Source organism: Chrysemys picta, chromosome 6, assembly GCF_011386835.1.
Source record: "Chrysemys picta bellii isolate R12L10 chromosome 6, ASM1138683v2, whole genome shotgun sequence".
NCBI lineage: Eukaryota > Metazoa > Chordata > Testudines > Emydidae > Chrysemys > Chrysemys picta.
The window spans coordinates 13,576,892-13,589,388 of record NC_088796.1 but is presented as its reverse complement, the minus strand read 5'-3'; the positions used below and the strand labels follow the sequence as shown (position 1 = coordinate 13,589,388).

Below are 12,497 nucleotides of genomic sequence, written 5' to 3'. Positions count from 1 at the left end.
GTCCTGGTGAAATCGCTCGCCGTGCTCGTCACTCACTGCTCCCCAGTTCGGTGGAAAAAAATCTAGATGAGAGTGCAAAAAAATGTATCTTTAGTGACATGTTGCAACCAAGGCTTTTGTATGCCTTGAGGAGGTTTTCCACCAACAACCTGTAGTTGTCTGCCTTGTTGTTTCCGAGAAAATTTATTGCCACTAACTGGAAGGCTTTCCATGCCATCTTTTCCTTGCCATGCAGAGCATGGTCAAATGCATCATCTCAAAGAAGTTCACGAATCTGAGGACCAACAAAGACACCTTCCTTTATCCTAGCTTCACTTAACCTTGGAAATTTTCCACTGAGGTACTTGAAAGCTGCTTGTGTTTTGTCAATGGCCTTGACAAAGTTCTTCATCAGACCCAGCTTGATGTGTAAGGGTGGTAACAAAATCTTCCTTGATTCAACAAGTGGTGAATGCTGAACACTTTTCCTCCCAGGCTCCAATGAGTCTGACTGTCGGAGTGGCCAATCTTTCTTGATGTAGTGGGAATCTCTTGCACGACTATCCCATTCGCAGAGAAAACAGCAGTACTTTGTGTATCCAGTCTGCAGACCAAGCAAGAGAGCAACAACCTTCAAATCGCCACAAAGCTGCCACTGATGTTGGTCATAGTTTATGCACCTCAAAAGTTGTTTCATGTTGTCATAGGTTTCCTTCATATGGACTGCATGACCAACTGGAATTGATGGCAAAACATTGCCATTATGCAGTAAAACAGCTTTAAGTGAGAATGATTCTGGTGCATCAGGAACCGGCAGTCCTTCTCCGTGGGGTACTGGGCGTATAGCTGATGGAATGTTTGGATAATGCACAGTCCACTTTTTCTTCTTTGACACACCTTTCCCAACTGGAGGCACCATGCAGAAATAACAATTGCTGGTATGATTTGTTGGCTCTCTCCAAATCATTGGCACTGCAAAAGGCATAGATTTCCTTTTCCTGTTCAACCACTGGTGAAGATTTGTTGCACAAGTGTTGCAGCATATGTGTGGGGCTCACCTCTTGTCCTGATCTCCAATTTTGCAGCCAAAATAAAGGTGATAAGCTTTCTTAACCATAGTGGTTATACTGCACTTTTGTGATGCAAAAGTCACTTCACCACAAACATAGCAGAAGTTATCTGCACTGTTCACACAAGTATGAGGCATCTCTGCTCACTTTGGCTAAACAGAAATGTGTCTCTTTGCAAAATCAAACACTGACAAATAAGAGAGCACAACACTGTAGGATTTCTAGAGTTGATATAGGGCAATTTGTTCAGCAGAGTGATGTAAGCTTCGTTATGATTGCATCATCCATGACTTCTAGGAATAACATGATGCAATTCATATCACGTATGACGCAATACCAGCTTCAGATTGCATCATTCATTGTTTTGCCTAAAAAGCAAGTACTGTCCAAACTCAGTCATAGATTTATTCATAGATCCAGTCAAAGATGTATTTTAGTCATTTCTGGTTTAAATTGAGATCCCTTCCCTTTATAACTCACTTATCCTCCGCCATTCCCAAGTAAAGGGTCGTATATACTGACCCAATAGCATACCTTGAAAACTAGAGCCAATCAACAATTTTAAGCATCATTTTCGTTCTCAGTGACCCAGAATTAGTAAAGTTTGACTACATTTATTTTAGAAGCATTTTGGCTGTAGAGCAGTGTAATCATCAAGTGATCCATTCCGTGTCTCCCATTCCCAGCTTCTGGCAAATAAAGGCTGACAAATCATAACATTCTTTCTAGAGCCTAAACTAACTCACAAGACATTCCCCAGTCTCCTATAGAATAGCTTACCCCAGTCCTTTTCCTAGCATTTTCAAACAGGAAGGCTGAGTTCCCCCTTTCATAAGATCAAGACTGCTGGCAGATTGTCTTCACAGTCTGAAGAATGCCAAGGCTCCTTTCTGCACCCTCAGACAGACAAGACCAGACCTGAAAACAGGTTGTCCCCCACTCTTGTGGTTTAACTCTTCCTGTTAATTTCCTTCTGAAGCCTCCACAAGCTCTTTGTTAGCATTTGACTCAATATGCTAATAGACTTCTATTTTAAGACACACAATAAGCAGTGGTCCATCAGGAAGATAAGTCTGTCTCACCTACTGTCAAAAGAAGTTTATCTCAAGGCATACTACCTTAGAGCAGTGGCTCTCAACTTTTCCAAACTACTGTACCCCTTTCAAGAATCTGATTTGTCTTGTGTACCCCCAAGTTTCACCTTACTTAAAAACTTACAAAATCAGATATAAAAATACAAAAGAGTCTCAGCACACTATTACTGAGAATTGCATCCTTTCTCATTTTTACCATATAATTATAAAATAAATCAAATTGGAATATAAATATTGTACTTACATTTCAGTATATTGTATACAGAGCAATACAAAACAAATCACTGTCTATGAAATTTTAGTTTGTACTGACTTCGCTAGTGCTTTTTATTAGGGCTGTTGATTAATTGCCATTAACTCAAGTGATTAACTCCAAAAAATTAATCACTATTAATCACAGTTTTAATCGCACTGTTAAACAGTAGAATACCAACTGAAATTTATTAAATATTTTGGATGCTTTTCTACATTTTCAAATATTTGATTTCAATTTACAACACATAATACAAAGTGTACAGTGCTCACTTTATTTTTATTACAAATATTTGTCCTGTAAAAATGATAAATGAAAGAAATAGTATTTTTCAATTCACCTCATACAAGTAACTGTATTGCAATCTCTATTGTGAAACTGCAACTTACAAAAAGTAGATTTTTTTGTTACATAACTGTACTCAAAAACAAAACCATGTTAAAAACTTTAGGGCCTACAAGTCCACTCAGTCCTACTTCTTGTTCAGCCAATAACTAAGACAAACAAGTTTGTTTACATTTACAGGAGATAATGCTGCCTGCTTCTTATTTACTGTTATGGGTTGGACCCCTTGGGAAGTCATCTGATGTGCTGAGATACCACTGAGTCTATCTGTTCTGCCAGCATGGACCCCCTTTAACCTGTCTTGCTGAGCCAGGCTCTTAAAACCTCCTCTAACACACACACAGGCAGGGCCACACCTAGCTGCAGATCACCTCTGGGAAGACTCAGCTTAGGGGACTTGCTCCAGCACTCAGACATCCACCTCCCTTGGAGTACAGACCCAAAGATATATTATGAAATTCGCTTCTTCCCTCAATGTGGAGGAGGGTGTACACAACTTCTCACTCCCCCAGTTAGAAATCACATAAACTGGGTTATATTGTAAACCAGAAATAAATTTATTAACAGGTGTATTTTCAGTAGTTAAGGGGGTAGCAGACAGAACAAGGCAGATTACTAATAAAATAAAACAGAACAGGCAAACTAAACTTAATACACTAAAGAAACTGGTTACATGCAAGTTCTCACCTAAATGTGGTTCTAATAATCTTCTTTACTGGCCAGACGCCCTTCCAGCCTCGGCCCAGTTCCTTCCCCCAGTTCAGTCTTAGTTGTTTCCAGCAGTCATCTTGGGTGAGGTAGCAGGGGAGAACTGATGACCTGGATTACCTCACTCCCCACGCTTAAATAGGATTTGCATAAGGCGGGAGCCTTTGTTTCCTAGTTTGACCACCCCTAGCTTCTTGTGGAAAAGTACAAAATTCAAGATGGGTTCCAGTCTCGGGTGACATGATTACATGCCTTTGTAGGGCCCTTGTAGCCATTCTTCACAGGCTAACCCACACTTTCACAGGAAGACTAAGCTCTTTTACAGTCCATTGTCCTTGTTGATGGGCCATCCGCCCTGTCTGGCTTTTCCATTGTTGTACCTGAAGCGTTAGCAGTAGGCGTCACCCAAAGTAGCATGGTTGAAATACAGATACATAGTCAATATTCCTAATTTCAGATACAGAAATTATACATGCACACAAATAGGATAATCACATTTAGTAAATCATAACCTTTCCAATGATATCGTACATGTGCCATTTGCATAAAGTATATCTCATTTATGTCATATGCATATCATAAGCATATTTTCATAAAGAATATGGAATGACACGTCACAACAATGTCACCTGAAAATGAGAACAGGTGTTCGCATGGCACTGTTGTAGCCGGGATTGCATGGTATTTATGTGCCAGATATGCTAAACATTCGTATGTGCCTTCATGCTTTGGTTACCATTCCAGAAGACATGCTTCCATGCTGATGACGCTCGTTAAAAAAATAATGCATTAATTAAATTTGTGACTAAACTGTACATCTCCTGCTCTGTTTTAACTGCATTCTGCCATATATTTCGTGTTATGGCCAGGGCCGGCTCCAGCTTTTCTGCTGCCCCAAGCGGCGAAACCCCCCCCCCCCAAAAAACAAACAAAAAACGATTGGCGGCAGCTCAATTGTGCCGCTCCATTCTTCAGTGGCAGTTCGGCGGTGGGTCCTTCACTCCCTCTCTTCCACTTCGGCGGCACTTCGGTGGCAGCTCAAAGAGGAAGAGAGGGACTGAGGGAACTGCCGCTGAATTCCCGCCAAAGACCTGGACGTGCCGCCCCAATAGCGGACGGAGTGCTGCCCCTTTGTATTGGCCACCCCAAGTACCTGCTTCCTTAGCTGGTGCCTGGAGCCGGCCCTGGTTATGGCAGTCTCAGATGATAACCCAGCACATGTTGTTCGTTTTAAGAACACTTTCAAAGTAGATTTGACAAAATGCAAAGAAGGTACCAATGTGAGATTTCTAAAGATAGCTACAGCACTTGACCCAAGGTTTAAGAATCTGAAGTGCCGTCCAAAATCTGAGAGAGACGAGGTGTGGAGCATGTTTTCAGAAGTCTTAAAAGAGCAACACTCCGATGCGGAAACTACAGAACCTGAACCACCAAAAAAGAAAATCAACCTTTTGTTGGTGGCATCTGACTCAGATGATGAAAATGAACGTGCGTCAGTCCACGCTGCTTTGGATTGTTATCGAGCAGAACCCATCATCAGCATGGAAGCATGTCCTCTGGAATGGTGGTTGAAGCATGAAGGGACATAAGCATCTTTACTGCATCAGGCACGTAAATATCTTGCGTCGCTGGCTACAACAGTGCCATGTGAATGCCTCTTCTCCCTTTCAGGTAAACAAGAAGTGGGCAGCATTATCTCCTGCAAATGTGAACACATTTGTTTGTCTGAGCGATTGGCTGAACTAGAAGTAGGATTGAGTGGACTTGTAGACTCTAAAGTTTTGCATTGTTTTATTTTTGAATGCAGTTATTTTTTTGTACATAATTCTATATTTGTAGTTCAACTTTCATGATAAAGAGATTGCCCTACAGTACTTGTATTAGGTGAATTGAAAAATACTATTTCTTTTTTCCAGTACAAATATTTGTAGTAAAAAATAAATATAAAGTGAGCACTGTAAACTTTGTATTCTGTGTTGTAATTGAAATCAATATATTTGAAAATGTAGAAAACATCCAAAAATATTTAAATAAATGGTTTTCTATTATTGTTTAATCACGCAATTAATCATGATTAATTTTTTTAATCGCGTGATTAATCACACTTAATTTTTTTATTTGCTAGACAGCCCTACTTTTTATGTAGCAGATTGCAAAATTTGGCAAATATCTAGATGAGTTGATGTTCCCCCTGGAAGACGTCTGAGTAACCCCAGGGATACACATAGCCCTGGTTGAAAACCACTGCCTTAGGGTGACCTGCCTTTAACTATAAGGTCTAGAGAACATATTTTTCAGCATATACACATAACTCCTCACATATTTTCTATACATACAACTCACAATGGTTATGATGATCAGTGTGATGCAGGCTTTCAGTCCATACCTTACATGACCCCTTTTGGTGAACCCAGGAGATCTCTTTATCCTGATGTACCTCTGTGCCCTATGCCAGCTGGCATCAAGAGGTCTTTGGGTCACAGTGGCAGAGTCTGGAACAGACCATGACAGCTGCCATTCCCAGAGGGAGCTTCTCAGCTGATCGCAATCAGAAAGGAATTGAAACCGAACATTGTAGGGGGTGGGGCGCACTGAGGACTTACTGCCAGTAGATCTCAAAATTTAGTATGCCTGCCTGGGATCTAATGTGTCAAAAATCTTTGAGTGCTGGGGAGATCTGGTTCATCTTACGTTACAGAGCTGACACACACCCAGAAATCCAGTCAATACAACAACTTCATAAAAGTAATAATATTCCCATTTGACAGAAGGGGAAATTGGAACAGAGAATGAAATCACTTGCCCAAGATTTCAGAGGGTATCAATATCAGAGGAACCACTCAGCATTTCCTGGCTCACAGTTCAGTGCTCAATCCATTAAAAAACACCTATTCTCCAGCTAGTTACATGACACCTGTTAGAGTACAAAGAATATGAAGATGATAATTCTTACCCGGACAAGTTTTTCTGAATCACCACGCCATTTGCTGACAATAGTGGACGCTGAAATGTTGAAGAAAGTTGTATTGCACTCAGTGGCAACAGCCTTAGCAAGCAGAGTCTTTCCAGTACCTACAAGCAACAGGGATGAGGAGATTCACTCTGACTAAATAAAATGTAAACGTAGGAATAACTCCCTTCATCATCTTACTAGTCAGAAAATGAACACGGACAGCAAGAGTGGAAATCGCAACAGAGAGTCCTGTGGCACCTTTAAGACTAACAGATGTATTGGAGCATGAGCTTTCGTGGGTGAATACCCACTTCATCAGACACATGAAGAGTGGAAATGCAAGTAGAACTATTTGGAGAAAAGCAGGTAAAGCAGGACTTCAAGTCACAGCACTATTGACAAATACATTCAAACAGTTTCTGAGGTACTATACATTGAAATGATCAGAGCACCTCAATGGGCTGTCTTGCGGCAAATAAATGCAAGCACATACAAGACCAGATCCAACACTGTTTCACTGGGGGCAGGTAGCAGCTTGTCTAACACACTAATAGTTCTACAGACTCCCCAGATGCTCTCAGGTTATGTCTACACTAAAAACACTACAGTGTAGACACTTGCTACAGCAATGGGAGGAGTTCTCCTGTCGCTGTAATTAATTCCTCTCCCTGAGAGGCGATAGCTAGGTCTATGGAAAAAAATCTTCCTAGTATTATCTATACCAGAGGTTAGGTCAGCATAACTATCTCTCTCAGGGCTGTGGATTTTGCATGCTGATGAAAGTTTTCAGTGTAGACCAGCCATCGGTGTCTAGGCAACTTTCCAGTGGTGCCTGTGAGGGTGACAGAGATCGTGTGGAGAGCAGTCTAGACAGTCAGAGCATTTGGAGAGACTGCAGAAGTGTTGTGGTGCAGGACAGCCTCCATCCCTGCTAGCAGGAGACCAACAACATTTTCAAAACTAACTCCTAAATGAAGAAGAGAGGCAGCTGGGACATTTTTCCAGGAAGGGATAGTCCAAGCCAGATCTCTTTGAAGGTCAGTTCCAGCCAAATTAGGACTATTGGCAACTATGGCAAATGGAGCAACAATACAAAATTGACATGACCTCCGAAGCACACGACTGCTCTGATTACACTTGGAGTCAAGAGTGTTGGTTGGAGGGAGGATTTAGGTGTAGAAATATCCTAGAGTTGTAGGAACTCTGGATGTGGCAAGAGGTAGATCGAAGGGCTAAACTCGATGTCACCAAGTAAATTTGTTATATTAGTATATTGGATCAAATCAGCATGAAGCTCTTAAAATGCATTTATAATTCATGTTTGGATAGAAACAAAAATAGCAATATATGTAGATACACCTTTATTTATAGTATAAAACTATACCTACCTGGAGGTCCATATAGTAATAACCCTTTCCAAGGGGAGAGAATCCCTGTAAACAGCTGTGGGTACTATGGAAACAAAAGAGCAATTCAAAGATTAAAAATATAAAATCTGAGTCAAAATGCCATTTTTTGCAACAATCCTGTACATGCAGGAAATCTAGCAAACTAGAAGAGAGGAAAAATAAAAGAATTACACAATAGATTTTACCATACAAAATGCTACATTTAACCAGATGAAATCTATTTTAAATGTATTTTTCATGTTTTTACTTTGTATAAATGGATATAGGTTGCTATTCTCTTCAGTAATTCATTTTCCTATAGCATGATGTGTCTGGCAGCTTTTCTTTAGTCAAAATTCCCACAGAATAAGTACTAACGAACTGGGTTTTTTCTATCCAGCAGCAGCGTATTTGTATATGAAAAGTTACATGAGGTGTCAACTTAAATTCCATTTGCTGACTAGGAATTGCATTCAGAAAAGGACAGATATAATCAGAGGTATGGGACAGCACTTTACAAGGAAAATGTTAACTAGCTGGTGATATTTTGACCATGATAATGTATAGAAATGGTGTCCAGTACTAGTTTTCTCAAAGCTATTTAGAGCCTTACCCTTATAGGATACACAACTGCTTCCTTGACTAACCGCTTGGCTGCATCAAGTCCAATAATGTCATCCCATTTTATGTTTGGATTATGAAGATAAATGTCCTGCAATGCACATGTGATCTTTTTTAGAAAAAATAATGTTTTCCTGTACAAATATAATAAACCCAGAAGTAGCAAAACAGCCCACTTATACCAAGATGTGAAGTACTAGTGATATTAAGTGATACAAACTGTTTAATGTACAGTATAGGCTCGTAACTGTTAGCTCACAAAAGGGAAGCACTGGAAACACACAATAGTAATTCCCAGGAAAAACACTATTGATGGTTGGCTCTCATTGAAGCCAATGGAGATTTGCCATTGACTTTAAGGGGAGCACAGGAACGGCCATAGTGGATGAGACCAATGATCCATCTCTTCAACAGTGGCTAGTATCAGATAATTCAGAGCAAGGTGCAAGAAACTCTTAATGGATAATAATTATCCATTAAATGGATAATGAATAATCTACCCAGGGAGAACATTCTATATAATAATTAGTCTGTGCCTGAAGAGTTCATTCAGATAATTTAATTCAATTCATCAAATTATCTAATCTATTTAAATCCTTCTAAGATCTTGGCCTCAATAATATTTTGTGGCAGTGCGTTCCACAGATGAATTTTTGCGTAAAAAGAAAAATCACATCCTTAATATAATTCGTTGGGGACTTAATTGGGACCACATTGCTGAATCAGGGTCTTAATCCATGTCACTGACTTCTTCAGCCATCTTGGTAATATATTAAAGGTTTTCCTTCCAGCTGACTAATGTACAGTTTCTATAGAAAGGACATAGGGAAACACAATGCTGGTCTTGTCAGTACAGCTCCAACAGCATGGAGTGGTCAGTATACCCCCCAGCCCCATGAGGATGAGTGATCTAAATTATTTCTGTGTGTTCTAGGCTAGGAAAAAAGCTTTTCTAGCATCATTACATGCGAGAAAGGGAAACACATTGGGTCTAATTTATCATTGATAAAATTTTAATGGAGATACACCAGGAAAAAAAAAAACTGGCCTGGTACCTTACCAACAAAAAGAAACCAACAGCATTCTCAGACACCTACAGTAACCATACTCTCTAAATGACTGAAATGAAGATCCAATCTTACTCTGCTTATAACTGTTGCAAGTTCTCTCATCTCACCACTCATGCCAATAAAAGCACTCAGAGGTTTTAACAATCGTTCCTAAAAAGACAGAAGTAGTAAGTGGATGTCAACAATTTATTTCAGTAAATTTTTAATACAAATTATGAAGCAGTTTCAAAACAGTAACACGTTGAGGCAAAAAATGTTAAAGGTACAAATAATAACAATGACACTGAATTAAGTCATATTTTAGATGCCCCCATAGCTCTTCTAAGAGTAAGCCATTATAGGAGATCTACCCCAGTCCTAATGGGTGAAGTTATGACTCAGGGCTGGATTCTGCCACCTTTACGCACAGCAAGTAGCTCCCTTACTCCACAAACAGTTCTATTTATCTCAGCATAAGGATGGCAGAACCTGACTTGCAGGGATTAAGGCCCTTGAGGAATATAAACGACTGTTATCACACTTTCTCATGTGCTGTTTTAAAGGATGAAGTTCCTTTCAAGTGTAACAGGCAGCCCCAGACTGGGTGAGAAGGGGTGATTTTGCTGGTGGCTTTGGCTTGTGGCAGACAGCGGTGGCCTTGACCGAAAACCTCTAACCCAAAGATTTTAGTGTCCTGGGGAAGGGCTAAGATAGAGAGACGTCAGTACCTTGCCATAAATTTGGAGACAGAAGAAACTGCTGGCTGGAACTTGAACACAGAGGGAAATAGTCTGTCCCTACTGAAGTCAGGGGCAAGGATTTCACCCAGATCTGTTTTGTGGAGCTCTGAAAATTGTGCTACATTTGTGAATTATAAGATGTGATTTGTATTTGCCACAAACATCCCTGTTCGGGAAGTAAATAATGTCAACAGATTAGACTAGTGTTGGTGTCCATTCATTGCTTTTTCAGCAAGGACATAAGCCACTCCAGAAATTCAAACCCTTCTTTACTAACTTGGAAGTTGGGACCACGTGAATTATGGTATTTTATTTTACTTTTGTTCCCCATTGCACAGTTCAATACGTAGTTACTTCTAAAGTTAATTTTGTTAGATGGAAATAATAATCCCTTACTGAAGGATCTGGATCACAATTAAGGCTGTTGGAGGCTACTTCATTTGATGCACCTTTGATAGCATCTTGGATCATCCCACGGAAGTCAATTATTTGGCCCTGAAAGAAAAAAGAATGATGTAATAGGCTTTATCCTATCTAAATAAAGTATCTGATTCTACAGTTAAAACTTCAGGAATTACATAGTACAAAGCAAGCTTAACAGGATGACAGCTCTCCAACTACAAAAGGCAACAGGCCAAATTCTGCCCAAGAATCCCCATTGACAATTGCCCAAGAAGTGGGGAAAGAACCCAGGTGTCTCAACTCTCAGTGCTGTGCTTTAACTACAAAACGATCTGTCCACCACTTTCAAGCAGCAGAAAAAAAATTATACATTCAGCTTCCATTTTTACTATTAGGAGTTGGACTTTTCTATTCTATTTCTACATTGTTCCTTAGTTCGATACAGAGTGCACTAACTATGCCAAATAATGGGCTAAGGATAAAAGTTACAGTCCACCAGCAAACACATGGGAGACCTCTGATAGCCACACAGAAGAAGTAAATGTACAGAAGAGTCATATCAAACCTTCGTGTACAACTTCTTTGTTTTTCTTCATACACGTAGATGTGTTTTGTGCATAGAAAGTTTCTACTGACCCTTCTTGGGTGAGTGCTTTCTCCTCCACCACCTCTGTTGATTGCTGACACATTTAAACCAAAATCAGCTTGCTCCCGAGTAACTGTATTGTCATTCTCCTAAAGAAAAATCAGTTTTAGAAAAACATAATTTCTTTCCAAGCAGTTGAGTGTTAGACTTCCCTGTAGTCCTTCACACATGCCCAGATGGTAAGATTTTTCAGCTTTTATATTCCACTGAACTTGTACCAATAATGCCTGATGTTAGTACGTAACATTATTATGTGCGTCTTTAGGTCTCAATCTGGCTAGCTGTTGAAAGCAATTCAGAGCCACAGCTCTAGCACTTAGCATTCACTCGTTTCCTCTGCAGAGAGTTTTCTATATAGTATGGAGAAATCAGCATAGTGCTCAGCAATGAGAAGAAACCTCTATGAGCACCATGAACTGAGCACTGGGGTACAGAAGATATAACAGATGTGACTGGAAGAGGAGGTAGAGAATGAGCAGTGCATCTGTTTAAATGCAAATGATGGGCCATTTTAGGATTTTAAGTTACTCCAACATCTATCCATGACTAGTGCTACTGCTGTGTACTAAATTGCTGCGCTTACAAAAAAGTGACAGCAGGGTCAGGCATGAGATCCAGCCCCTAACACAGAAACGTGTCCAAGGATTTTAAGAAAACAATCTCCGCCACCTACTCAATGCCTCAAGAATCATGCTAGGCACAGAGTTCTGCCTGGCCACCAGTCTGGTGTTCCTGCTCCCCTTGACTTACTTCACCTTAACACATAGTTAATAGCAAAGCATCATGGTCAGCAGCCCTGCCAGACTCGACCCCAAAGAGCAAAAGACCACAGTGACAAATTACACTTACAAACTCAAAACTCAAATGTGTTAGACTGGGTTGTGTGAATGTGTTTATGACTGAGACTGGACATCTTATTTGACCTTCCTTGGTCTGTAAACTTCCTTATCTCTAGCACTATGGGACCAATCCTTAAGCCCACTGAAATTAATGGTAAGATACCGGTTGACTTCATTTGCTGATGGATTAGGTCCAATGTGAGATGTTCTTTTCCTCTATTTCCTCTCTGTGCCTTTTCCCCCCCGCTACCATCTTACCCAGATAGCATCTCCCACTGGACTCCTGTGTTGTTATACTTACATAAGCAATAAAACTCTTTACTCACAAACCTCCAAAAGTTTTCTCAGCCTCTTATTGACTATATCATAAGAACATAAGAATGGCCATACTGGGTCAGACCAAAGGTCCA

At 40.2% G+C, this 12,497-nt stretch overlaps 1 protein-coding gene across 9 annotated transcripts in view; it reads right to left on the bottom strand.

The window, feature by feature from the left end:
• Positions 1–12,497, bottom strand: part of KATNAL2 (katanin catalytic subunit A1 like 2) — a 52,147-nt gene that overhangs the window by 18,028 nt on the left and 21,622 nt on the right. For 8 of the 9 annotated variants that reach the window (XM_008166048.4, XM_042850690.2, XM_024103384.3 and 5 more), the window contains 6 exons: positions 11,239–11,337; positions 10,597–10,695; positions 9,554–9,631; positions 8,404–8,502; positions 7,791–7,854; positions 6,403–6,521 (listed from right to left, as the gene is read on the bottom strand). In XM_008166048.4, the coding sequence (XP_008164270.3) occupies positions 6,403–6,521; positions 7,791–7,854; positions 8,404–8,502; positions 9,554–9,631; positions 10,597–10,695; positions 11,239–11,337 (558 nt within the window). The remainder of the gene's footprint in view (positions 1–6,402; positions 6,522–7,790; positions 7,855–8,403; positions 8,503–9,553; positions 9,632–10,596; positions 10,696–11,238; positions 11,338–12,497) is intronic. The other variant, XM_024103386.3, reaches the window with a different exon arrangement.